The sequence below is a fragment of the Bacillus rossius genome, chromosome 1 (genome assembly GCF_032445375.1).
Source record: "Bacillus rossius redtenbacheri isolate Brsri chromosome 1, Brsri_v3, whole genome shotgun sequence".
Classification (NCBI taxonomy): domain Eukaryota; kingdom Metazoa; phylum Arthropoda; class Insecta; order Phasmatodea; family Bacillidae; genus Bacillus; species Bacillus rossius.
The window spans coordinates 146,801,140-146,827,717 of record NC_086330.1 but is presented as its reverse complement, the minus strand read 5'-3'; the positions used below and the strand labels follow the sequence as shown (position 1 = coordinate 146,827,717).

Below are 26,578 nucleotides of genomic sequence, written 5' to 3'. Positions count from 1 at the left end.
GTCTCGTGGGATAGAAAGGACACCTGCAGAAAAATGTGGAAAGTGTTAAACACAAGAGGCTGGCTGCTAACAATATTGAAAAGAAAAGACAAATGTCTCTCTCAGCTGTGTTGCAAACTGCAAAAAAGAAAAAAAGATTCAGCAAACGAAATTGCGAAAGACACGGTGGAAGCTTTTGTTAAAGCAAAAATACCACTGGAAAATCTTGATGATCCCAACATTCGGAGTTAAATGGATACATATACATATTGAAGGAGCGGGCAATTTACCACACTCAAGAACCCTTAGAAAAAAATATGTTCCTGAGCTTGCTAGTTCACGTCTTGAAGAGGTCAAGGCAAAGTTACAAGGAAAGAAGATTGACATTCTTTGTGACGAGACAACAGACAAAATGGGGAGGTGCGTGTATTTTGTGCTTTTTAGGATTTTGACAGATTCTAGTCCTGAACTTCTTGTTGGTAGTGTTCACTTTCTCGAAAGCGCCAATGTCACGCATTGCTCAACATGTGCCATGTTGGGCACACAAGCTAAGTCTGGTTGGCAACATTTGAGTGAGTGTGGGGGGAAACAATAACAAACCGAGATTACCAACCGACTCGAGGGAATGTCCGCCACATTTCCCACTTGCGAAAAACCTGGGTTGGAGTAATCTCCCCCACCAGGAATTGAACCAGACCACTTTGGTGGAGGAATGTGTGCGATATAAAACACCCATCACCATGGGTCTTACCATTTCACACTGAACGAAGGAGGAGTTCCTTCCAATGATAACATGCTATCAATGCTGTCTAGTCTAAACGTGAAAGCCAAACAGAAATATGTCGGCCGCCTCCCTTCCTTGACCAACCGGTTTATAAAATCTTCATTTCTGAAGAACAGGAAAAGGAAAATGTGGGGGGAAAAAGCAGCAAACACACTGAAAATGAACAAGTAATAAATCAAAAGAACTAAATTTGCAGCAAATTTAAAAACATTTAAGTAATAAATGTTACTGCATCTCATATTACACATAGATAAGCTTGTACTAACAACTCTATTCAACTCTTAATTGCATGGATGGCATAGTTGATGCTTAGGTTGCTAGTCCAATGCCATTCGTTGGTCACGAAGTTGTAACACATTCCATGTATCAGCCTGGTGGTATTGCCATCTGCAATTGAGAAAAAAAAGTCATACCTAGTCTAGATTAGAAATCTACTCAAAGTCCATTAGTCCCTAGGTAAAATTCCATACCAGCAACTTGATGATACATTTTTCAGTAAACATTACATATGGAACTCACACAATGTTTTTTATAAACATCATATATGGAACTTGCACCTGACTTAATGTTTAGTTATCAAATTTATTTCAAAAAGCTATTTAATATTATGTGACACACATGTTCATCACACTTAAAATGGAGCAGCACTTCTATCAATTACAGTAAATTCTCCCTAATCTGGTACTTTCGGGACGACAGCTATTTTACTGGATTATTGAACGTCATTATAGTTTTATGAGAACATCAAAGAGAGATGAATATACGATGCCATGACATTTCAAACAAGTTGTAATGAGCTGCTCTTTGTCTGTACATTGTATGTACACAGTGTGGCAATAATAATTTATAATCTACTCCAGGCACACTAAGCAAAATTAATTATATTTTATCCAGATCTAGTTTAAATTTTAAAAAGTACGGCAATTATTTTCCTCTATTAGACAATAAAATAAATGTAGAAAAATTGTTACTATTTTAATTTTAATATATATTTTTTTTTATTAAGAATCAAATAATAATGTTATGTTGTATATACTATGTTGTTTATTTGCTTAATTCATAATTTTTCATGCTAAATCATTTGCAATCTGTAGACTCCTTTACTTAACTGGGAGGTCATCGCCCACCCCACAATTCAAGTCTTGGACCACCACTAGTACACAGTTATATACTGTGCAAATTATATATATATATAATCCACTAGAAAACTGTAATTTACATAACACAATCTGAGCATGAGCGGCTAGACGAGTGATGAATGCCGGAATATACTAGCTCAACAATTACCATTTTGGGCCAGAAAACTTCAGTAAAGCTCATTATCTTAACATTTCAAATAATTCCACTTGCGGAAACCAGCCAGGCCTGCAGGTGCCGTGAATGCTCACTCACGTTTGGCGAGCAGAGCCTCTGCCCCGTGTGGCGACACGCACTTGTTGAAGTCGTGGGTGCCTCTCGGCAGCAAGTGCAGTACGTACTCCGCCAGCAGGATGCCTGCGGCCCACGTCAGCCACGTTCTGTTCAGCGTCGTCACGAAGAACGACCCTCCTGGCTGGGCACAAGTTGGGGAAACTATCACTCAACTATCTGCTGCTTCTGTAAGTGAAATCTCATTACAAAGCACAGTACTTTACTTTAAAGTAATTCTTTTTAATCCCAACAAGAACTTAATAATAGTTTAGTGTAAAGTAATTTCATTATTAAGGCTCTGTCTCACACTCTTCCCCCCCCCCCCTCCTTTTCTCTCACTAGTTTCTCATCATTGCTATTAGTAAAGGGCAAGTTGTATAACTCTAGCATGATATCTCTTGCATTTTTTGTCCTGTTACAAATATTTACAACAGATATTCACTAACTGTAAATAACAGGTGTAAAAAGTCACGGAAGTGATAATATTATTAATTTATTCTTAACATTGTAACATACCCACCAACAGTTGGAAAAATTTTGAGGTGGGCACAAAAAAAAAACTACAAGATAAAGAAAAAATTACACAAAGCAGCAACTACCACTACAATGGACAGGACATTTACTACAAGACAAAATACAGGAAAGATAAATAACAGATAAATAGATATGATGAAAAGAACTATATATGATATGGTAATGAATAAGAGAGAGACACACACACAGCACACACAATAATCAACACAAAACAAACAAACCATACACACAACACAACACATACAAAACACGTGTCACTAGATGAACAGACTAAACAATATACAGTAGAATCTCATTACTAAGTACCGTGTTTTCTCGTATAATCGTTGCACATTTTATTCTAAAATCAAGTTTGAAAAGTAGGGGTGTGACAATTATGCAGAAAAAACTTTTTGTTAGGTAAAGTTATTCATAAAAACAAAACCTGTTCATGGAAAGTACGTTTATTTAAATAAAGGTGGAGTATAAAAGAGCACACCAAACAATCTATATTAATAATTCCTTAAACAAAACCATTTCTTCAACTTTAAATAGAAAAACCAAAACTCTAACGTCAACGCAAACCACTTGAATCCGACGTGAACGAACGTGTAGTAGTACACACTTGCCACGAAAAAATGTGGGCTATCAAATGTAGTTAACTCGGCACCTGACAGAGAGCGCATGTTGCATCCAATCGGTGAGATATCGATATTCGACTACGTGCGTACACTCTATACGGGAAGCAACATAACCAAACATGAATGATGCGCTGGCTACATTTTTATAAGCGGTACCAAATATTTGGTGGTAAGCCGCGGTAACGCAGACGATCAGATAAAGGAAATAATGTTTAAAAATGTCTTTATAAGAAAATTTACACGTTAAACAACTTCGTATTTTTTCAGTTAATTTATTAAGTAAGTGGTAATGACCGAATAAATATTAGATTTCTACTTTAAAATACATTGTTTTATACGGAAAAGATACCTACACAAAGCGTTCCGCATCTACTAGCGGGACCAAAAACATCATGCGACGTTTACGCGATAAGTTTTTTTATCCCAATTTTGACAGCCTAAAATATGGTTGCGACCATTACGCGCGTGCGACAAATATACAATAAAACACGGTACTTACAGGGACCTCAAGTTTTTGTACTTAGTACTTAAAAATACATACATATCATTTAGTGATGGCCCGATATCCAAAAACCCGATACCGATATTTCCAAACTAACCAATCCGATACCCGATACTCCGATAATAGGCCTATCTCATTTCTATCACTGATTCTATAAAATTGTTGTTCTGGAGTACTGTTAGAGACAATAATGAAAAATGTTAAATATTTATTATTTATGTTGTTGGCAATCCACTCAATATAGCCAACATAATACCTTTGCTGCAACTTGCCCTACTTAAACACGTTTCATATTTTAGCTTTTGTAAAACTTACGTAACGTCTTTGTATAGAACAGCAGTTGGCGACCATGAAACGACACGGAAAGAAAATGCCTGTTATATCAAGCAGCAACTTTATTCTTCTTCATGTTTACTTACGGCTACACCACTTATTAAATTAAATATCGTAATTATTTTCGTTTATGTTTTCAATTTATGTACACTTGGTGAACTTCGAAAATTCATCAAGCGAAAACATTTTGCCAATATCTGAAACTAATAAATATGCACTAATGACTGGGATTTGTGTACACATAGGAGAATTTTACCGTCGGGATGCATTGCAGTATCAGAAAGAAGAAATAGGCTTGAAATTGTTTCAGTGGAAAATATGCTTGGAATTACTAGGTAATATGGTGACGTGAAGAAAGATAAATTACGCCCGCGGAAAATAAGCTTGGAATTACGGTTAAGGTTATGTGAGAAGTATTATTGGCGAGAGCAAACATCGGTTATCATAATATCGCAAGTATTTACCAATGTCCAATATTGAAAAATGTGCCGATATTACCGATCTCCGATATTGAATATCGGGCCATCACTAATATCATTACAAAGAGAAAAATCATAAAATAAATCAAAAATAGCATTATTATAAAATATCATTTGGCGAACATCTGACATCAGTTTAAATACTGGTGTTTTTATATAACTTAAGTTTATTTATTTTTTTAAAAAATCTGTTATTTACATTTGTTTTTGAGTTTAAATATTGCTCTGTTTATAACGATTCCTTATATACAAAAATAAAAAGATGTTAAAAGCCAATTGTAGTTTTTGTTTTATTTTTCAAAGTAAATTGCTGCACTGATATATTCAATCACTTTCAAACTCTTTCTTACTCATTCCACTTGTACATCTGCCTATCGAGAATTGCTTTCAGATCGGGCGATGGGAATTAACAAAAATTAATGTAGGTTAAGTCCTTCAGTAACATCTTACTGTAAGAACACGAAATCAGTGCGGCCCCAAACGTGGTCACACCCAGAGAAAATGAATCTCGCCATGAGCCAAAATGCCAACGTCGGTGGCCGCAATTTCTATTTAAAAATGTCCAAAGAGTTCCAAAAACAACCAATGATTAAATTCCTATCTTCGGCATGGCTCGAACTACCGACGTTACATTTATCCTTCTCAAATACTTCATAATTTGTGAGAAGCCACCGAACGCGCCCTCGTTGTGCAGCGATCGACAGACGACTGGTGAGATCATGGCACTGTGTCCTTCACGCAGGGAGGGCAGTCACATGACCTCACCGACCAATCACACACACGCTTCATTCACGCTATAAATCACAAGCCAATAGGAATACGCAACATATATCAAAAACAGTTTCTATACACAGAAACAGGGACTTTACATTCTCGTTCTTTCTCCCATACCGTGAGACAGCAGTTATCACTCCGTTCCCACGACCAAAGGGGAATCCCAGTGTTACCTCCAGTCCGGAAGGGTGGGAGGACAAGGGGTGAAATCTCAGAAAGAGGTTCTTCTAAAGTTCGAGAAACAAAAGTGCTTTTATTAACAAAACTTGTAATAACAACGTCACATCCTTCAATACACGCATGCTCCGATATGACAACCTTCTGAATTCTTATTTTGACGATTACAGCAAGTGCCCACGATGTCTGTGAACAGAAAAATATAATTAACAATACTGGATCACAAATATATTTCACACACATTAAATTATCGCTTTACTTTGAAGCAAACAGTAAATTAAATTAGCAGAAAATATGAACATCAAATCAATTGGTTTTTGGCACATTCAATATTACATTAACTAACTGTACTAACATGAATTTAACGTTGCCAAACAAATCAAATTACGATTAGTGAATAAGAAAATATGAAAGAAAATAATTAAGGAGAACTGACATGAAATCTCTTATAGTACAGTTTATATTATACGTAACTAGTTTACATTCTCATTTATCGTGGTCGGATTCTTTAAAGTTAAACTGTGTTTCTGGTGTATCAATACCTAATTTATGACACTTAAACTGTTCACGTTCTTACACTCAGCGAGTCGTATTCAAAAGTCTCCTGGTTATTGACAGCGGTATGCCGTGACGCCCCACCAATATTGCGGCGAACAGTCTTTATCATTCCTCGGCTCGTCAGCCGTTCAACGATGTTGCTGCGTTTTGAAGTTCTATCAGGAGTGATCGTGTAGTCCGGGAACTTATAACAGTTCAGTCGAATCCGTTACGTAAAACTATGTTGGTTACGTCACGGTAAGCCTCAACGTATTGCAAGTTGGTACATTTTACGTTATGCGGTATTCAACCTCTCCTCTGTCTCTTGCCACGCTGCCTCACTGCTGTTTTACTTTCAACACCAGTCAAACATTTACTTTACTTATCCCGTAACCTTTACGAGACAGTTCCCTTCATTCTACAGACGAGACAAATTTTCTATTTCCTCACTCTGCGAAAATTCTAAGTCCAAACAAATGCGACTTGAATTTATTCTAAGTCCCTCGTGGACTGTAATATTTCTACTGGGTTGAAAATTTTTCAGAGTCCCATACGGACTTAGATTCTGACGACGGCTCTTACCGTTTTCTTCCTGAAGCGGTCGCCACGTCGTCGGGCAGCGTGACGGAGGAGGCCGGTGGTGTAGATGGTAGTCACTGCAGGTTCATGCTGCTGGGCCAGTCGGAGACTGCCTGCAGAAGCGTTGGCTGGGCCGGTTTATATAGTCCGCCGGGGCCCAACCGAGGAACAGTCTGGATACCCGCCGGCGGAAGTACGTCATCGTTGGTTGTTCCGGACGAAGCCTGCGAAGCCGGGCGGAGTCGAAGCGGCCCGAGCGGCCCCGATGTATTGCCGTCCGGCGCGCAGAAATCAAACTTTGCGCGCCCCTGTGCTGCGGGTGGTATCCATCAGATAGCCAGGGGCGCTGTCTGTAAGTCGTTTAGTTACGCAGTGTGAAACTGCGTAACACCAGCTTTTGTCTCTGTTGGCAGGGAATCCTAGTGTCTGTCTCATTCTTACTTACAAATCTCATATCTCTCTTTCTCTCTATTTACATCTGCCACAGACACAGTCCCTTGTTCTAGAACATTAGGTAACAGCAATCATAATACAAATTACTTGACAAAATTTAACTTATTTAGAAAAACATGAAAAAGTAGGCCAAAACAGCCAAAAATCCAGTACAACGACTTATTTGTGAATAATTACATAAAAAATAGTAATGATTTAAAATGTCTGTTATAATACAAAGTACAATCTTAAAACACACAGCAAGTGCAAATCTCAACCCTAAAATACCTACATAAAAACAGTAAAAATATTCTTAGCAAGACTTTTGAAGGAATGTTTACATTCATGAAAACAGTTTAAAAGAAAAATATTTAGCTAGGAGGGCAGGGGTCTTGCAACATTACATGTTGAACAAAATGTTCTATGTCATAGAAAGATTTCCTGATCTCTTCTGGTACCTTTTCATGTTTAGAGATCAATTTATTCAGTTTTTCTAAGCTCAGAATAGCTTCTGTAGCTGTCACAGGCGGCTCCTTACAGTCAGAACATCATCTGATTCAGCTTTTGATGACTGTGATACTTCACTAATCACATAACTGTCAGTCAACACTGGAGTTGTTTCTATTTCATTATCCACAGAGACTGTGAATGAAACAGCATCAAGCTACATGGAGGCTGTCACTTCTTGCCATACTTCAGGGTCAATGTCATTGCTTTCGCATGTTTGTGCTGTAGTGTGGCTTGAATCCTGGTCTGATGAAGTTACAGTGAGCTCGTCAGTATTACAGTTTACAATGCCAGACTTTCTCCAGCAGTTGGCAATAGTTTCTTGTTGAACATTTCACCTTCCACCTGTGATCATCTCAATTGCCTGATGAACATTGATGTTGGTGAGCACTTTCAACCCAATGTTGATGAGCAACCACTCAACAAGGCATTTTCAAAAATGTACCTTGGCATTATGAATAATGCCTTCATTAAGGGGCGGCAACTGAGATGTGCAGTTCGGTGGCAGAAACATCTGTTTGATGTTTTCCAGTCGAACATCAACACCGTGTGCTGTGCAGTTGTCTATTAACAAAAGATTTTTTTTCATTCTTTTTTCATATTCTTATCGGTTTTCACCAGCCAATTTGAGAAGAGTTCTCTCGTCATCCATGCACTAGTGTTACTAGCATGATCCACAGGAAAACAAGAAAATCCTTTGAAGCACCTGGGAGTCTTGTGTTTACCAATGAATAATGGCCTCACTTTTTTTTGTTCCTGTGGCATTGCAACAAAACAGACAACCTTTCCTTTGCTTTTTTCTCCAGTGCATTTTTCACCTTTATATGCCATTGTCCTGTTAGGCAGAAGCTATTAGAAGAAAAAAAAAGGCAGTTTCATCAGCATTGAAAATATTGTCTAATGAGTACGACTTAAAAATACTCTCCAACTTTTCTTCATTCCACTGGTTTGCTGCCTCTGTGTCTGCATCTTTATCCTACCCACACGCAACCTCCCAGAAGCTGTGCAACCACCCTGAACTGGTTTGGAAGTCTTTGATGTCCATAAGCAATGCAAACTATTTTGCATTAGCTTGTAACATTGGGCCAGTTACTGGAACATTTTTTGATCGTACTTCTTTCAACCATTTGTTCAAAGCACTTACGGACATTGGTGATCTCCGGAAGGAAGACTTTTGCAGTCACAACCGAACAAATATTCTTAATACATTTTTTTTTCAATTATTGCCCGGTCTTTAACAATCGTACTTATGGTCGTCGCCGCAATGCCGTATGTCTTCACAACTGCTACCTGCATTTCCACTTTTTTCTTAAGTGTGAATTGCTTTCGTTTCTTTTTATCTCCAGGATCACTCATTTTTCAAGCACAAATACAATGAGGTGTCTAAAAACCATAACGTGAAAATAAATTCCAAACAACAACAATCAATGCACGGACTTATATAATACATTAGCCATTAGCGAGACACTTTCCTCTGAATTAATAGACTTTTTTCTCTTACTTCATTCACTGTTTCGATGTATCGAATAGTATTGTGTTGTTCACGTCGCATATTAACTATTAAGTATGTTAATCAATGGTAGTGCGCGCACACATTTGTTTTGAGATTTTAGATGTTAGAAATTATGTCGCAGTGGTATGATTGATTTCTGTTTGATCTATAACATTAATCATTTAGCTGGAAATTTATTTCCCAATTTAAGTAAATTTTGGAGTAGCAATGCCACGCCAGTAGTGTAATTTATACTTTATAGTGAAAATTATGATACTTTAAACGGAAACAATTTTACACTGAAAATATATGATTTTCAGTAGGGATTTAAAAAAAATATGTTTTAGTGAGGTACATTGTACTGGTATTCTACTGTAGACCATGTTTTCAATCATAAGTTATTACTAGAGCTGGGAAAAAATGGTGTAACGATTTTTCCGCGAATTTTCGCGAAAAAAGAATTTTATAACTATAAAACGCGAAATTTTGAAAATCTCCAAAAAAATATTGTTAAAATATGAATTATTTGCGATTTTATAAAAGATTATGTGCGCGATGTCACAAAATACGATGTTCACACATTAAGTTGGAAATACCACTTATTTTAAAACACCTTAGCTGTCTTTTAGCGTCTTCCATTTGCCAGAAACATTACGCCTATCAATTCAGAAAATTACCTATTGCAGTACTTATTCAGCCGGCAGCCTCCATATTTACACACAGCAGTCCTTACTCCCCCTTCGCTTCACAATAGAATACACATAATTTTTCCGTTGATTAAATTTTTCATTGCTTTACTCCGCTGCTTAATTAGTTCTTTTCGAATACCTGGTTTCGAAAAAAATGTTCTATAATGATTTTGTAAACATTTATTACGCCATTCCGAATTTGCCGTGTACATTAATATTCTATACTTTTGCAAAAGTTTACACGGGCAGGCAGTTTAAGTAAAACAAGAATCCTTGTAGGTTTCGACTTATTTACTGCTAAGCCCAATATAGCGATGCCAAAATTTAAAGCATCTTTCTTATCACAGGCTACGGAATTTAAATCGGAAGGGCTATACGTTTCCAACAACATTTTGTTCTGCAAATGGTGCAAATAGTGCAATTACGAGAGAAGGGACACTGTTGTCAAACAAGTTGCTAGTAAGCATCATATGAAAGTGAGGTTAGGTGCCGAGGGCACAAGCAGTGACAGCAAACGTCTTGCAACACTAGAAGTCGCAAAAGTCGGGGAAAAAGTACGAGAGGACAGAGAGACATTTATTTTGGATACAACCGAGGCTTTTATATCTGCCAACATACCACTCCAGAAATTAGACAACACCCAATTACGTGGTTGGATTAATAAAAATGTAAAGGGTGGGGGAGATCTTCCTACAGCCAGTTCCCTTAGGAGAACATATGTTCCAAAATTGGGGGAGAAAGTGGAAGCACAGTTAAAAGATGAATTTGAAGGGTGATTTAAACTTTTGAAGAAAAAGTCGTAAGTACCGGTAGTAAAAAATTTTCTTTAAAATATGTTTTCCTATAAAAACACAAAACACCGCAATTGCTGTTTATTGAAATGAAATTGGCATAAAAATAACACCGCTTTTTCCCATCACTAGTTATTACATAGCTGTTAAAGACAATAGTGTACTTATGTTTGTGAAAAGTTGAGGAATAACATTTTTTACAGTTATTTTTTATCATCCAATAGAGAAAAAGACTGTCATATTTATTAAAGTAACTGATGAGTCTATATTGTTTGCTAAAGTATATAGTAGAGGATTCTGATAGTTACAAACTCTTGCTTGACTTTTCACACCCAATATATGTCGAAAAATATTTGATAGAACAACAAATGAAGGAGAAAGATTGTGTTAAAATTAAGAATTAACATAAATAGCCTCAGAACAAAGTAATGCCATAAAAATGAGATGATAAACTTTCCATATGAGACAGAGCCTTAAGTAACAAAACCAATTTTATTTTTAGTCACATAAGAGCGGGAATGGGATAGCAACCAACAAAATGACTGGCCTTTGAAGCGGGAATTAATAGTCTTAAAAAAATGTACTATCCAATCTTGAATCAGTGGATGATCTTGTACCAGGGTTGTAAAAAAAAGTTTTTTCTAAAAAAAATAAAAAAAAACCTGTTTTTAACAAGTTTTTTTTATTTAAACCAGGTTTTTTATTACATTAGTTATTTTGGCTCTCATATATTCAAATGAAGCCATATAACGAATCTGCACACCTGACTGGGACTTAACCAAAAAAATGGGATTTCCCACAGAATAGGAATTAACTATTTATTTTTTTTTATTTAAGAGGTATATTTAACTGAATATAATTTACAATTTAGCCCGATCATTTAAATGATAAGCTCTTGATTATAATATAAATTGTTTTTTTCCTGTAATTCACAAGAAATATTAATGACCAAACTTTTGTTCTTATTAAAGTAAAAAATTGATCTTTCATTAAAAATATTAACATATTCTATTTAAAAATACATTATTAAAAAAAACTGCCTTAAGCATGGCAATGAGATGTTTCAAGTGTGTATTTACACTGTAAAACAAGATTTGTCATTACAAATTCACAGTTAATCCTTAATTCTTTCTAAAAAATTCTTTAAAAACATTTACAAATTAACTTTTAATAAGTGTTTTTTTTTTAAAATAGTCTAAAATACCAATTTAGAATAAATAAACCATGCGACCCTAGTCACAAGCTTTTTCCTTTCCATGATAAAACAGGAACTACATACATCAAAAAATAATCTTTGTGTTAGTTGCAAAAATTTGAAAGGCTTGCAATACACTGGTGCTGGACATGCAGGGACGCCACCTTGAGGGAGGACGAGCAGGCTTCCACGAAGAGGTCCTTCTGCAGGACGTGCTCCAGGACCTCGGAGGCCACGACCGCGTCGTAGTGCTCCCGGTGGTCGCACGTGTGAGCCTCGATGGTGCCCAGGACGTAGCGCAGGCGGGCCCCGATGCCCGGGTCGCCGGCCGCGTGGCGCTCGGCCGTCTCGACCATGCTCCGGCTCGCGTCCACGCCCGTCACCTCCGCACCCAGCCGGGCCAGCGGCTGCAACGCGCACGCCCGCCGACCATGCCTCCACCTCGTCACAGTCACTCAGACCACATGGGTGACCACGAGAAAAACTCACTTCCATACGCAAACAAGTCTACAGAGTTTCCATGTTTTCACTGACCGTAGGAACAGGTGATTAAATTTTCTCTATGTAAAATGTTATCATGAGCTTCTTTGATAACCTTCATTTATTGACATCAGTATTTTATTAACTAAGGAGTATTCAATGTGTATTAGAAACAGTGCTAGTATGGCAAGTTGTTGAAAATCTTACATAATAGCCTACAAATGGTTTTTGTATAAAGGAGGCTAGATTGACCAACTCAAAGATAGCATTGAGCCTTATACTATATCAGAGATAATTGTGACTTGGAAAAGTGTATGAAATTGTAGCATAATCATGGATTAGCTTATTAACAGCAACCCCCCCTCAGAAGTTCTGAATGCATGAACAGTATTATATTCAGAGTAAGGGCATTAGCAAAAATCATCAAAATCATTTTTCAAAATATTGCTGCTCTTAATCAAAATGTTTTCTAACTCGTGAGGTGTTTTGGGATTTGTTTCAATACATTTCAATTTAGCTGTTATGGCATTCTGTATGCTGTACACCGGCTAACGTCATGAATAGGTATTCCATGTTGGGCCCAACACGGGAATCGAACCCAGATTGTTTTTATGGGTGATGAGTGATCTGACCACTAAACCACTGTAACCCTTAATGCATGTGATGACAATTCTTTAGCTTTCCTCGCTGGGGTCAGTTAATGTTTGACTTCCCGAAACTGAGTGTCCAGAAAACCATGTGCTATTACTGGAGTCAATGTTTCATAGTGATTTGCGACCAAACCGAAATCACACTGTGTAACACACAAATGTATTTTACATCATGAAATAAAACATGAGTCAAGCGTTACTTTTCTCACTTCAAATTACAAAATATTGTTTTCTTCAACCTCCAAAATGTAAGCATTTATTTAAACGTGTAGTTTACAGTAACAAAACGTATGAAAAATGTAGCCTGTACAAATTAATCATATTATTTAATGATCATGCATGTATGAACTTAAAACATTTAAATGCTCACCAATTTATTTTTCTCAGACAATGTTTGCTTCAAACATTAGTTATTAAAATTATTTTATCAAATAAATTAAGCTTGTAATGCAATTAAAATTACACTTATTTGATTAAAAATGGTACCATTAAGAAACATATAATTATATTATTGCACTATTGTCATAAATAAATGACAATAGTAAAATTACAAAAGTCTCTAAGTATTAACTTACATCAAAATCGTTTGTTTTTGTACAACAGTATTGTCAGAAATAATTACATACATATTTGGTACACGTGAAGGTGTACACATGCATTAAAAACTATGTTTTCATCTATAATATCACAGTAATGCGCGTTGAGTTTGGTGGGGGAGGGGGGGGGGAAGAGAGAGAGAGAGAGAGAGAGAGAGAGAGAGAAGGCTAGGGAACCTCTGAAATTAAGAAAAAATACGAACAGTATACCACATACAAGCAGCTTATCCAGAGATAACTTGTGTCTGTTAAAACCCAAGCGCAAAACTATCAGTCCAAGGTCCAAGTGGCCCCCCTTGCAAATCCTACAGATTTTCGCCCCTGATCACTGTTACTACTGGCCTAACATATTTATTTCTCGCCCACAAAACATAAAGCCGGGTCAAATATTATCGATGGGAGGAAAAGGACATGAAGTCAAGGAGCAGACTTCTGCACATGGAGCCCAAATACATCCACCATCTCCAAGGTGACTCCGAACGACTAAGGAATGTGGATAGTTTATCCTTCATAAACACATTTTTAAAATGTGGAATTTTTAATTTCCTAATTGCTGTCTTTAGATCTGTGGTGGTAAGGGGTCGCTTTGGTAGGTTACTAAATATCTTCATTCCCTACGACGGAAAAGTGACGGGATGCACACAAGGGAAAACAGTACTTACCCTGAAAAAAAACTACCTGTAAAAATCTGGTACTGGCCACGCACCCAGAGCACACAGAGAAATGATGCAGAAAGTAGCAAGTTGTATATAACTCTGACGTCACAGATGCAAATAGGTAAAGTAATATGTCTAATCTGACATCTCTAAATTGAAAATACTGTTACAATGAAAGGTCTTAAACTGGAATGTTTGAGACAGCAGCCATGTAGGATTAGCAATTTTGCCACATTTATGAAAGTCGTTATAGTTTCGACAGGAATACCAAAGAAAAAATAATATATGGTAAAACTGTGATAAGCTGCTCTACAGAAAAAAAAAACATACAAAAAATCATTAAAGAAATGCACCTGTGAAATGTAACCTGTCAGTAAACAGGAAAAGCTGTACTGAGATGTAAAGCAACAGTAACAATAAAATAAATAAAATGATAATGCTGGCAGCGCGGTAATATGATCTAGCGACAAAATTCAACAGCTGGAATCCACCCGAAAGATCTTAACATGAGTGGCTCAATTGGTGCTGGATCACAGAATGTGCTAAACCATAGTGTGCCTGATTAAAGACCTTTCACAGCTCACCGCTATTTCATCCATGTAAACTATAAGGATTCTGAGTGCAATTTTATGTGACGTAGAAATCTACGCCAACCTTTTATGTACGTGCTCTATCTCAAGAGTGAAACCTTGCCAGTTCTCAGTAAACGTATCTCTAAGTTCAAAGCAAACATGGAGATGCCATACCTCAGTTAAAATGCCACCACCGCAGCCCACTTCAAGAATCTTGAGGCCCTGTAATGGCTCACCCGTGTGAATGAGCGAGGGCAACACCTTATTGGTCTGAATGAGGCCATCGCGAATAAATGGTACCCTGGGAAAGAAACAAGTTCAAATAAAATTCATGGATTCTCCCTACAACATTTTTAAAGATCAAGTTTAAAAGTTTCCCCAGAGAAACGTTTAAAATCAATGACGATTTCAGGGGCACTTGAACAGAGGGGTGTCAAACAGGCAGCCCACAAAGTGCAGCTTTGCTGCCAGCCCTGCTTCTATTGAAATGTAAGTAAGAAAAAAAACACTGAAAACACTTATACATTCATAACAGTCTACGAAACCAGTACATAAATTCACTTTAGTTTCCTTATGAAATATTGAACTGATTTTTAAATTTTTATTTTAATATTTATTGAATTTTTTATTTTTTGTAAAATAAATAGGTCCTTTAATAGTGTTTATTTTATACAGAAAGTATTACTCATTTTCAAAGGAGTGCAGGAGAGAGAAAAAGAATGGAAAACAGTGAAGGAAGAGGAATGGTGGAGTGACAGAGAAAGATGAAGGCATTTTACTTTGCTGACTCGGCTGCAGGCTAGGAACAGTTAATCATGATCATGATGATGATGATGATGATGATTTTATTCAGTCTACATTATAAAGGCAATATTCACGCTTTATAGAAAATAAATATTTAATTTCCTTTGATATTTATTTAGTTTCTTTATATTTCATTTCTTATGTTTATTTGGACTCTATGAACAACCTAGACTGTAAATTTCTTTCGTTATCATTTGTCTATGTATTACTCTATGTTTATTTTATTTTTAAATTGTAGCCGCACCTACAACTGAAACGGGAAATCAACACAAACAAGGGGTCGTTCCAGTACGACCAACGGCAGAAATTCGCTGCGCTACAAGAAGAAAGTCCAAAAAATACGAATTAACAAGCAATCCAATTTATTAATCACAATGCATACAATGCATATAATATGCATATAACAATTTGATTCCCACGGGAATACAGGTTAAAACAATGGTGCAAGCTGACGACGCGTTTAACGTAGCACAATCATATGGGCCGCTAGGCAACAACATGAAAGAAAGAAAGAGTTTACAATTACGATTACCGTTACGACGCGGCTTGACAGGAAGTGTCCTAAGCCATCGTGGCGTGCCCATATACAGCCGCAGAAAAACAGTGTTACATAAGCTACCGTAGTACTCGGCGTGAGCAAGAGAAACTAAGGCAAAGAATCCAATTAAGCACTGACCTGAAGGGTCCAAGAGAAATTACAAACATTACTAAACATGGCAAAAATGAATAAGTGAAAGTGCGGCCACGACGCGCAAGCAAGAACAAGAAATCATACTAATTACTGAAAATTACAGACGTTAAGTTTCACAGCCGAGTACATACCAACGCGACGCCAGCCCTAAGTGACAGTCCTCGTGTCAAACGACCGGAAGACTGTGGCAAATAGCCCGGGTGCCGAGGTTATATAGGCCGGGAACAATACACGACAGAGTGCGCTGGTGGCGCGGCGGGGAAGGGAGGAAGAGGGGGGGTAGAAAGGGGAAGTTGAAGAGGAAGGGGAAAGGAGGAGAGGGGAGGGGAAAGGAGGGGAAGGAACACTCGGCAGTGCCCGCACTACTTCAAAATATTGTCAAAGTTAGCATAGCAGTAGTATTTTCAATTAACGATTAGTTTAAAGATGAACACGTCAGAAATGATAGTAATTTTATTATCTTTTGTTTTAGAAACAAACTAAAGAAAATTGTTTAATAGTGACGGAAAAATATTCTTTTAGAACGAATGGAGACTTGATCGAGACAGCAGCTAAAACGTAACACATTTGGAATTGATTTATGATTTAAGACATTTATTTGAGGATTGGAAATAACCGCTACTGCAAATATTAGCTGAGTTTGGAAGAATATAACGATTTTAAGCTACGGAAGATTATACTCAGAGGTCAAGATTTTAAATAATTCTTTCTAAGAAGAGAAATCGTCGTAAATCAGTATTCAAGAGACCGCCTAATGCATTTACTATGCTATGATTACTACGAAGATTGAATACTTTTTTTAATACGAAGAAAGAAGAACCGTCGAAATGAGAAGTCACAGTTCGAGCCCGGGAAGGATGAACGTTGCACAGTCCAGCCCTGTCGCTGCACATATTCGGAAGGATGGAGGCGTTACGGCGCGTATTCCTGCCGCACGCTAGAAGACGGAGGAGCAACACAACTACCGCAGTCCTTGACGGGTTGAACCAAGGAGTCACTGAGAGCCTACACGTCTCGTGGGTATCCTGCATCAAGGTTTGGTCCCTTACCCCATCAACCGAAGACTCACCGTATAGAATTCCCTGAACTAATTTCAGTTTAAGTGAAACGAACAATGTTTGACCGATCTAGACTCTTTAGTATTCTAACGAATATCCTCTGTAAAAAAAACATTCTTAACTTGTTCATCTTTAGATTTAGAATAAAATCCCGGAATCACGATCCCGATCATGATAGTATTACTCAATATAGATGGAATTTGGTAGTGTAATAATGTGTTATTATCTTTTGCTGACAAGTACTGCTTGAACGTACCTAGTGGTCCACGCTCTACAGGACTAATTTTTAGTTAAGAATTGATAACTTACTAATTTTACCTTTTATTTTAATGTGTGACTTTAATTGTACAAAATACTTTAAATTACACTTAAATATTTAACATTTGATAATGAAAACACTCACTCAAGTGTTAATAGAATTGCTTGATGCTTGAAGTTATAGTCATATCAAATTCCATCTGTAGCTTAGAATAAGTTAGTTTAAGGTAATATTCATGTTAAGTGTTGTTTTGTATAAATCAAAGTGTATTGTCACCGTCACAACACGCACTACACATGAATATAGACAGTACATTTGAATTTTGATTACACTTTATTCCGAGGTATAAAGTTTCGGTATTATTATTTAACGTACCTTTGAAACACCTTACCTTGACTTTTACACTCAAGTATCGTAACACAATTCTTGATACTGGGAGAGTTAGGCTAGAATTGAGGAAATTACAAAATAAATTAGATAATTTCATTTTAGGCACTAGCTGGCTCCACAACATTATTCTTAATTTAATTGGCCTATAAGTGCAATCTAAGCAATACAAGCAGTACAAGCAACGAACAATCATAATGTTTAAATGTGCATTGGAGTGTATGTTTTTGGTTAAACAAATTATGAAACCTGCAGCCTGCAAATTGTACTTGGCCTGCAAAATGTGTTATCATAAAAAAATACCCCCACCAAACAAAACAAGTTTGATAACCTTGTCAGAGACAAGCACATGCTCAGAATGACAAATGTTTTCCACAGATGCAACACTAGTGTTTCGCTGGTACAAAAAGCTTCCTAGGATTGAGATAATATTCCTGGAGAAACAAGAGTATATAGCGCGGTGCATACACTCATTGTCGCCACAAAGGTGTTAATAATAACTGTGTTTAAGAACATGCTTTCATCATCCTCCCATTGCATGTCACAGCCAAAATGCATGTTCAAAATTTAAAACAAAAATCAATTTCTCCCTGGAAAGTTATTCGCAATCCAAAATTTTCTATAATTATGCACCTGTTAAAATAATGATGCCCTATGCCTTTTAAGAAAATTATAAATAAATATAATACATTATGCATTATTTGAATTCATTTGTGGCATATCATTAACATTGACAAGAAGCCAAAGAAGAAAAAAACAGTTTCCACAAGGGGGAATCAAACACACGACCCTCGCATTACGAATCCGAACTCTTACCATTACATCAACCACTGCTTGGAAAGTACGCTAACGTAAAAGACTTATGTGTTGACCGAACCGCAAAAAATTTTTTATTTCCTAAAGGCTTGGCCATTATTTTTAGTCAAGCCTTATGTATGCTGTGATGACAAATAGCCACTTTATCCTTGTTTGAATCAACATGATTAAGAGCCTACTTGGATCCTGCACTTTCTTAAGAGTTCCTCAACAGCCATGCAGTGTATAACGCTGATGTCACCTCTTCTGACCTCACCTCAACGCGTTCATGCTGTGCAAGGCCTTCATCTCTCCGTTCTCGTCCCACCACCGGTCCACCAGCTGGTTGTAGAGTTTGATGTCATTCTCATCTACAGTCGACTGCGGCTTGGACGCTGCTATGTGGGCACTTCTCGACACGAGGCACCTGTCAACACGAGCACCAGGTCTAGTCGCCGGGGTCAAGTACGTTACCAGTAGCGACAAGATTATGAGGTGGATTGCAATAAAACCGAAATAACACCGACAAGCATGTCAATACGCCACATAACACCTAAATGCAAGTTAGTACACCATGATAGCTCCGAAATACAAGTTATATCATGGAATTAAGAGGCATTTAACGAAAACTTCATTCAAATAACAAAAAAAGTAATCTTTTAATATTTGAAATTCAAGAAATGTCATTTCTGAACAAATATTGTACCAAGTGCATAGATCAGAAACATTAATTTATTTTGTTTCATTTTGCATAATATTGAATTGCTTTTAAACCAAGAATGCTCCGCAACGAATTTGTATTGTTCAGAAATATTATTTTTGACTAATTTATTACAAAATATTTTATTGTAAATATGTAGCATAAAAAAACACTACCTATATTGGTGGAATAACTAGTACAAATTAGTATTTATAAAAATAACAACAATAACACAGAAATCTTCTGTTTTAAAAACAAAATTGGATTAAAAATAAAACCATAAATGCTTGTCTAGTTAACAGGTGTTAAAAGACAACACTTACATATTTGGTCAGAATGATATGTGCCTGGCAACGCAGAGACAGTGCCGCGGAAGCCAATAAGATGGGTGATTTGTGTTGGGAAGGAGGGAAGGAGTGGAGGGGGAGACTCAAAGACAATGCATGAGTTATGAAAATCTATTATTCCTTGAGATTTGAGTGAGACAGTCAATTTTCCTTTTAACATTCAATTCTACATTAAACTTTCTCATAAAAAATTCCCCCCTCTGGACCCGCTCCTTCACAAAATTCTGGCTACGGCCTTGCGTACCTCATGTGAAACTGATAAAGAAGTTGGAGGTCATAAGGGATAGGAGGGTGGAGTCAGTTGGTGATTCCTTAAAACAAAACACAGAGGCACGTGTTTGCAGAACAACTGTGTGATATATATAAAAGTGGAGGACGTTTAAAAGAATTGAAACTTCTTTGCCAGTGCTCTGACATCTAATCAAAAAATAAAATTGGTTGTCTGTTAAGTCGGTTTACGGACGATAGTTTAACGTGACGTCATAACAAATCATTGATGAAATTATTGATCCAGAAGAAAAGGAAATATCATATTCGGCCTGAGACTGAGCCGTAATAGGTTTTTGCAACCAAACCAGTTAGGCATTAAAAATATTATATTCTTTGAGGAAGAATATTGTTTTTTAATTTTTCTATCTTTTGTATGATAAAATTTACCTCTGCATACTTTTATGAATAAAATTGAATCATTTTTATTGAATTATCACTGTTTTGTATGGATACAAAGGAGTGAAATGAAATGTACAATTTAATTAATAAATTTACTTTTATTTGCATTCATTAATTCAAATATATTTATTACTTTTGAAATGTTGCGTGCGCCGTATTTATTTTTACAAGTACAAAAAAAAATTCGCAACTACCGGGATTCAAACCGACATCCTTTGAATTTGGAGTAGTGACGCTGACCGGAAGGCTACGAGGCCATACTTCAAAAAGGAGTAGTTGTTTAGGTTGTTATATACATATTTATAAAAATTTTGTTCACGGTAGGGGAATAATATTATTTCGTTTCTATAACACGATTTTATAACAAATACGCATCCCAAATACACCAAACTTATTTATAATGTGTTACAATATTTTTAAAACATTGTGCAAAAGATCCCGGGTGTAATTTTAATTATTATGTGTAACTGTAAAACACCATTGTTGGTTCAAAACGTATTTGAATATTCAACATTACTTTTAAATAACCGTACCGATTGGCTTAAAATCGGTAGACGATCGTTAAATTACATAATATTAATCATTCAAACGACGAAAATATGATTGAAAAGTCAAATCGATGGTTGTTCCAATCGAGTGGAAGAGAGATGCCACGCATGCGTACAATGAGCAAACAGGACACATCCGTAGTGGGACATCCGTAGTGGGACACTTTTTCGTGCGTGCAGCCGGAGTTCATCGATTTATTAGACGTCACGTCAAAAAATTTCAATTCAATTCAATTCCTCTGTACCCACAAAAATGATCTTGTGATATTCTTGTAGCATTCTAACTTTCTCCCTGTTCAGCATACATTCATGCCTCTCTGCTAAACACAAAATCCTGCAGATTTATTAATTTTACTGGTAAATGTTGAATGTCCTGCCATTCTGAAGAATGTAAATCAAGCAACTATTTTATTTTTGCATATTTATTTATCACTGTGTTACTTTCCTGTGGGATGTTGTAGTTATATCTGTGAATTTTTATATTCTTAAAGTTATTTTCTTTTTACAAGGAACAAATTATTATCGGCATGTATTTTTCGTTAAACAATCTGAGCACTCCTTAGACTGCAACAAGGCAAGTCTGCTCCAGCAGTTTCTTCCTTGTGACTGGAAGCCGTCTGCAAAAGAAGCCATTGTCTTTTTTGGCCGGACCATTCAGGACTTATTTGTTTCTACACTGAATGGCTGTGATAGGTGTGCCTAAAGTAGACATGCACCTGACAGAAACTCAACCAATCACGAAACACAGTCAACGCAACAATGTTTTACCACAAAGCTTGTCTCAAAATACTATTGTGAAAAATGGATGATCCTACATAATATATAATTTTACATTTCACACATGAATTTTACATGATTTACATTTTCAGACCATTAAAAAAACAACAGCATTAAAAAACAATTAGCAATAGGCTAATTTATTATAGTTTGGGATATATAAAATGATCCTTTCCTCTCCTTTTGTCTTTTAATGTCTTTAATGTCTTCATTTTGGGTGATTTAATTTTATTATTTATTTAACACCTTTGTAGGTGGCAAAGTTATAATAATAAAGCTATTTTTACATTTATCCATTAGTAAATTAACTACCATTGCAATGTAATCCTTTGTTTGTTTTTTTTTTAAATTTATTTAATAGTTTCTATTCGCTTTTCTTTTAAATTTGAGTTGTCGATTCATAATTTATAGTAGGTTCAAACCTTGGAACCAAAAGATCCTCTAGGTCTTAACAGCCGACAGTCGGCAGGATTAAATATTTTGTTCTCTGAAAGTTGCATGCTAGTAGGAGTGCTTTAGGGTTACTTGGATTTACTTGCAGAACTTGGATTTTGTCTGAGGTTTTCTTACAAACAAGAATGTCTGTAACATTCCCTTGCTCACTGCAAAGGACTTGCAATGTTTTCTCACAGTCCTAGGTTTTTCCAAGACAATTTTTTTCTGGTTTAGTTAAAGGTTTAGTCAGATAAAGGACCCCCACTTTTAAAATACGTTAAAATCATTATTTCGTAAAATATTCCAAGTTAAAAGTTCTGTATTACGTATCCAAGTTCAACCTGGTAATATTCTTACGTAACTGCTTTTCCGGAAATTAATAATAAAATTCAGAAATTTTTTTTTCTGAAACTAGAAACATTTTTGTTTACCTTGGAAACAGTGTCTTGATATTCTAACTGGTGTCTGAGAAATCACAGTTTATAGCTTACATTATAACACCTATGCATTGATGCAGCAGTAGCCATTTTTATTTTATGCTCATATCCGTAGAGAATCAAAGAATCTGCAAACCTAATCTTCACAACAGTCCATTCCAAAGCCACCTTTGTGCATGTTCTGCATAAATATTACAAATTTGTTACATCGTGAGAATGGTCGTTTTGATTAGGTTCGCCCCATTAAATATAATTTAATGTATTGTGGAGCATTAGTTAGGTTAATATACCTTCATTAAAATTACTGTGAAACATTTTTAATGGTTGTTTAGGAATTACAATGTAATGTAGCAACCAGTTCACATTATTATTTTTTTTTTTCAAATCTAATTAAAACTATGTGTATTTGGGAGTGGTCAGAGTTAGGGAGGGACCTAGGTGCACCTCAGGCCGAGGCTGTACGCCTAGTCATGCTGGGATTAGCCATGCAGGGATGGGTCGCATGCATCATGTACTAGGAGAAGATTGGCAAGCCATGGCAGTGATTGATGCCATAACTAACTCACCTTACTCTTAATTCTAGACTATAACTACTAGAAAGTTGGGCCCAGGTAAAACCTGCATGGACGCAGGGAAAACCCTGGGCACTGTCATACGGGGTGCAATTTTGCATACATTAAGTGTGGGAAAATACAGGAGAAGAAGGATGGTCTGGATGAAGAATTGGTCAGAGTAGAAAAGACTAGTCCGCTCCGAAGCCCGAATAGTTCCAAAGTTCGCTGAAGGTTACCGAAGTTTGCAAATCACACGAGCAGCTCAGTAGCACATATTACAGGATAAAAACGCGAATGAAAGAAGTCCATGTCGTCTTTCATCATTCGTAGACTTACATAAAGGAGAAATTAGAGAACAAAAAACCAAGCTAAAGCAAAAATACTTTTTAAAAAAGTGTGGATGGTTGATTAGGATAGTATAGCTACATTAAAAATACTGTGAAATATTGTGAACGATTGGTTTTGTCAGAATTGCTAAATTATAAATTGGTAATTCCTAAGAAACCATAAAAAATATTTGAAAGTATTTTTAATGTAGCTATACTAACCTAACTAACAGTCCACAATGTTTTAAAGTATTTATAATGTAGCTACTTTACCTAATCGACCATTCTGAATATTTGACTTAAGTACTCGAATACATAAACACATGGAGGTAATTATTGGACGTTGCGGCGTTTAGAACAAAAATTTAAAAAAAAAAATTAGAAAATGGTTTTCACACACTACACATGTCCCTAAATTTACTCCCAGAGGATGGTTTCATAATTCCTACTGGTTTGTGAAAAAAATTTAAAATTTTATATTTTACATTACAAAACCTGTGCTTTTACGTTGCTGCCGCCATTCATTGTTTACGGCAATTGGAATTCATACATGTTTTCCATATACTAGCGACGTTCCTGAATTAACCTTGCAAGGAAGATTTCTTAATTACTACTGGTTTGTGAAGGTAAAAAAAAAAACGTTTACAGCTTACATTACAATACCTATTTATTCACGCAATTGCTGACATTCTTTATGTATGTTTACCGGTGTGTGTTTTTTGTTTGATTTCTTTTTTTTAGAATTTTAGTTAATGTAGATGTTGAATAATGACATTTGTTCAAATAATGACTGTATTGCAGTTGTAAGGAATTTTTAATTATTGTATTTCATGTTTTTTTGTTTTATTAGTATAAGTAATTGTATTACGAAATGTTTGTTTTGTTACATTGCATTTAACGTACATACTATTTTGAGTCTGTTGTAATGAATGATTCTAATAGGACCCTAAAATTTTAATGGAACTGTGATTAATTTTCTGTGAGGAATACATGCTGTGCACTGAAGTAGCTAACATATTGATTTTTGCATGCTTTCCAGGGAATTCTTTGATTACAGCCGTTATATATTCTGTTTTCGTTATGACTGGTGTTTCATGTATCCAAGTTTATCCCTAGATCCTGAAGGCTTGATCCTGATGGCATGATCCTGTTGGCTTGATCCTGTGGTACATGATGCTTGCTGTTTTGGTTCAGTACGGAGGAAAAACCTGCACATAATAGAAATTTGCAAATTAAGAAAGAATTGAGATTGTATGTAAAAAAAAAATTTATTCTACTTATGATTATCATTTTTATTATATGACAATATTTTTTATGTGCAGGATCTTATGATGTAGGCCTACTTAACTAATACAACAAGCATCATGTACCACAGGATCAAGCAACAGGATCATGCCATCAGGATCCTTTGACATACTGAAATAAAACAGCAAGCAACATGTACCACAGGATCAAGCCAATAGATCATGTCATCAGTATAAAGCCTTCAGGAACAAGGTATAAATTTCAAAAAGACATTTTTAATTCTCCTTAGTTGGTTACAGTTGTGCTAAACAAAGAGATACACAATCATGGGTAAACAATGTCTGGTGCCAGCAGTGTGAAAACACCGGTATTGTAATGTAAGCTTTCGACTATTATTTTTCACAAACCAGTAGGACTTAAGAAACCGTGTTTTCAGGATAAATTTAGGGATGTCGCTAGTACTTGAAAAACATATTTATTTACTTTTTGTTGATGTCCGATGCTGGTATAGTAATGTAAGCTATAAACAATCATATTTCACACACTAGTAGGAATTAAGAAACCATCCCTTCAGAGTAAACATAGGGATGATGTGTAGTGTGTGAAAACCTACTTTCCCGATTGTTCTTTCCATTCTAAAAAGCAGCGACGTCTGATAATTACCCACACAGGAAAGCAAACAAATGGCAGGAGCATCTGCATCAATGCACAGGTACTGTGATGTAACCTATAAACTGTTATTTCTCAGAAACCAGTAGAAAATTATAAACACTGTTTTCAGAGTAAATAGAGGAACGTCTTTAATGTTCAAAAAAAGTATTTTCCAAATTGTATTATTATATTTACAGAAACGCCACGACGCGAGATTTTTACCAAGATCCTGGACATAAAAACGTGTGATGTAACAATACATTATAATCGTATGTTGAACACGGATGAAAAATAATTTCCACAAAACATGACATAATTTATCTGTATGGCGATATTCGAGATTTTGTTAGTATAAGATCGTTCCATAAACCCAAAAAAAAAATAAAACAGCAAGCATCAAGTATCAAACGATCAATACTACACGTCATGCCATCATCGTATACTTTTGGATACGTGATACGGACCAATTAACCTATTAAGATTTAAAAATTATTTTTTTTTTAGAAAAGGTAACGTCTTCTTTATTTTCCCACGTTCACAAGTCTTTTGAAATAACAGGTACCTACTAATAAATTTATAGAAAAAAAATATATAATCCTTAAAACATTACCAGCGTAAATAATTCCCTATAGGAAAAGTTCCATTACGAGCAATACCGTTCACACACATATCAGACTACAAATAAAAATTTCAATTCACGATGATTATTGTCATATCTTTTTGGGAAAGTGTAAATCAAAGCCTTAATTATTTATAAATAGACAACACAACTCTCAAAGAATGTATACAAACACATATATGTCAAAGATTACAGAGTACAAAACAGGAAAAAGACTGAAATTTTGAACTCGGTAAATTAAGGTATGTTTAATTCTATAGAAAGAACAGCTGTTCGGCCCCCTTCCTTGCACACCTGTTCGTGCACCCATTTGCTGAACAAGACGACATTTCACATAAAAATACACACTCCAAGAGCTCGAATTCCCATCCAACACGATCCAACGTTAACACAACTGTCCTAATTTAAGTAAAAAAAAAAACTTCCAATTTGGCGCTAAAAGTTATCACTTAGTATATAGAAATGTAGTTTACTATATACTCTTGTACATAATAATTTTTCTCGAGTC

The 26,578-nt window shown here is 36.0% G+C and overlaps 1 protein-coding gene across 1 annotated transcript; it reads right to left on the bottom strand.

The window, feature by feature from the left end:
- Window positions 1–952: 952 nt before the first annotated feature.
- Window positions 953–26,263, bottom strand: LOC134546262 (ubiquinone biosynthesis O-methyltransferase, mitochondrial). The gene is made up of 6 exons (XM_063388964.1): window positions 26,062–26,263; window positions 19,040–19,189; window positions 14,943–15,069; window positions 11,979–12,221; window positions 2,156–2,315; window positions 953–1,150 (listed from the first exon to the last, which is right to left on the bottom strand). The coding sequence occupies exons 1-6, from the start codon at window positions 26,118–26,120 to the stop codon at window positions 1,038–1,040; spliced, it is 852 nt and encodes a 283-aa protein (XP_063245034.1). The 5' UTR covers window positions 26,121–26,263; the 3' UTR covers window positions 953–1,037.
- Between the last annotated feature and the right edge of the window lie 315 nt (window positions 26,264–26,578).

What these genes read in the sequence shown, in the direction of transcription:
- LOC134546262 (XM_063388964.1), bottom strand. Translation starts at nt 26,120, where the DNA reads ATGTGTGTGAACGGTATTGCTCGTAATGGAACTTTTCCTATAGGGAAT. An exon ending in ATAGGGAATTATTTACGCTG is followed by an intron (nt 19,190 to 26,061) that starts GTAATGTTTTAA and finishes TCGTGTTGACAG; the next exon opens with GTGCCTCGTGTCGAGAAGTG. An exon ending in GTGGTGGCATTTTAACTGAG is followed by an intron (nt 12,222 to 14,942) that starts GTATGGCATCTC and finishes TGCGCGTTGCAG; the next exon opens with CCGCTGGCCCGGCTGGGTGC.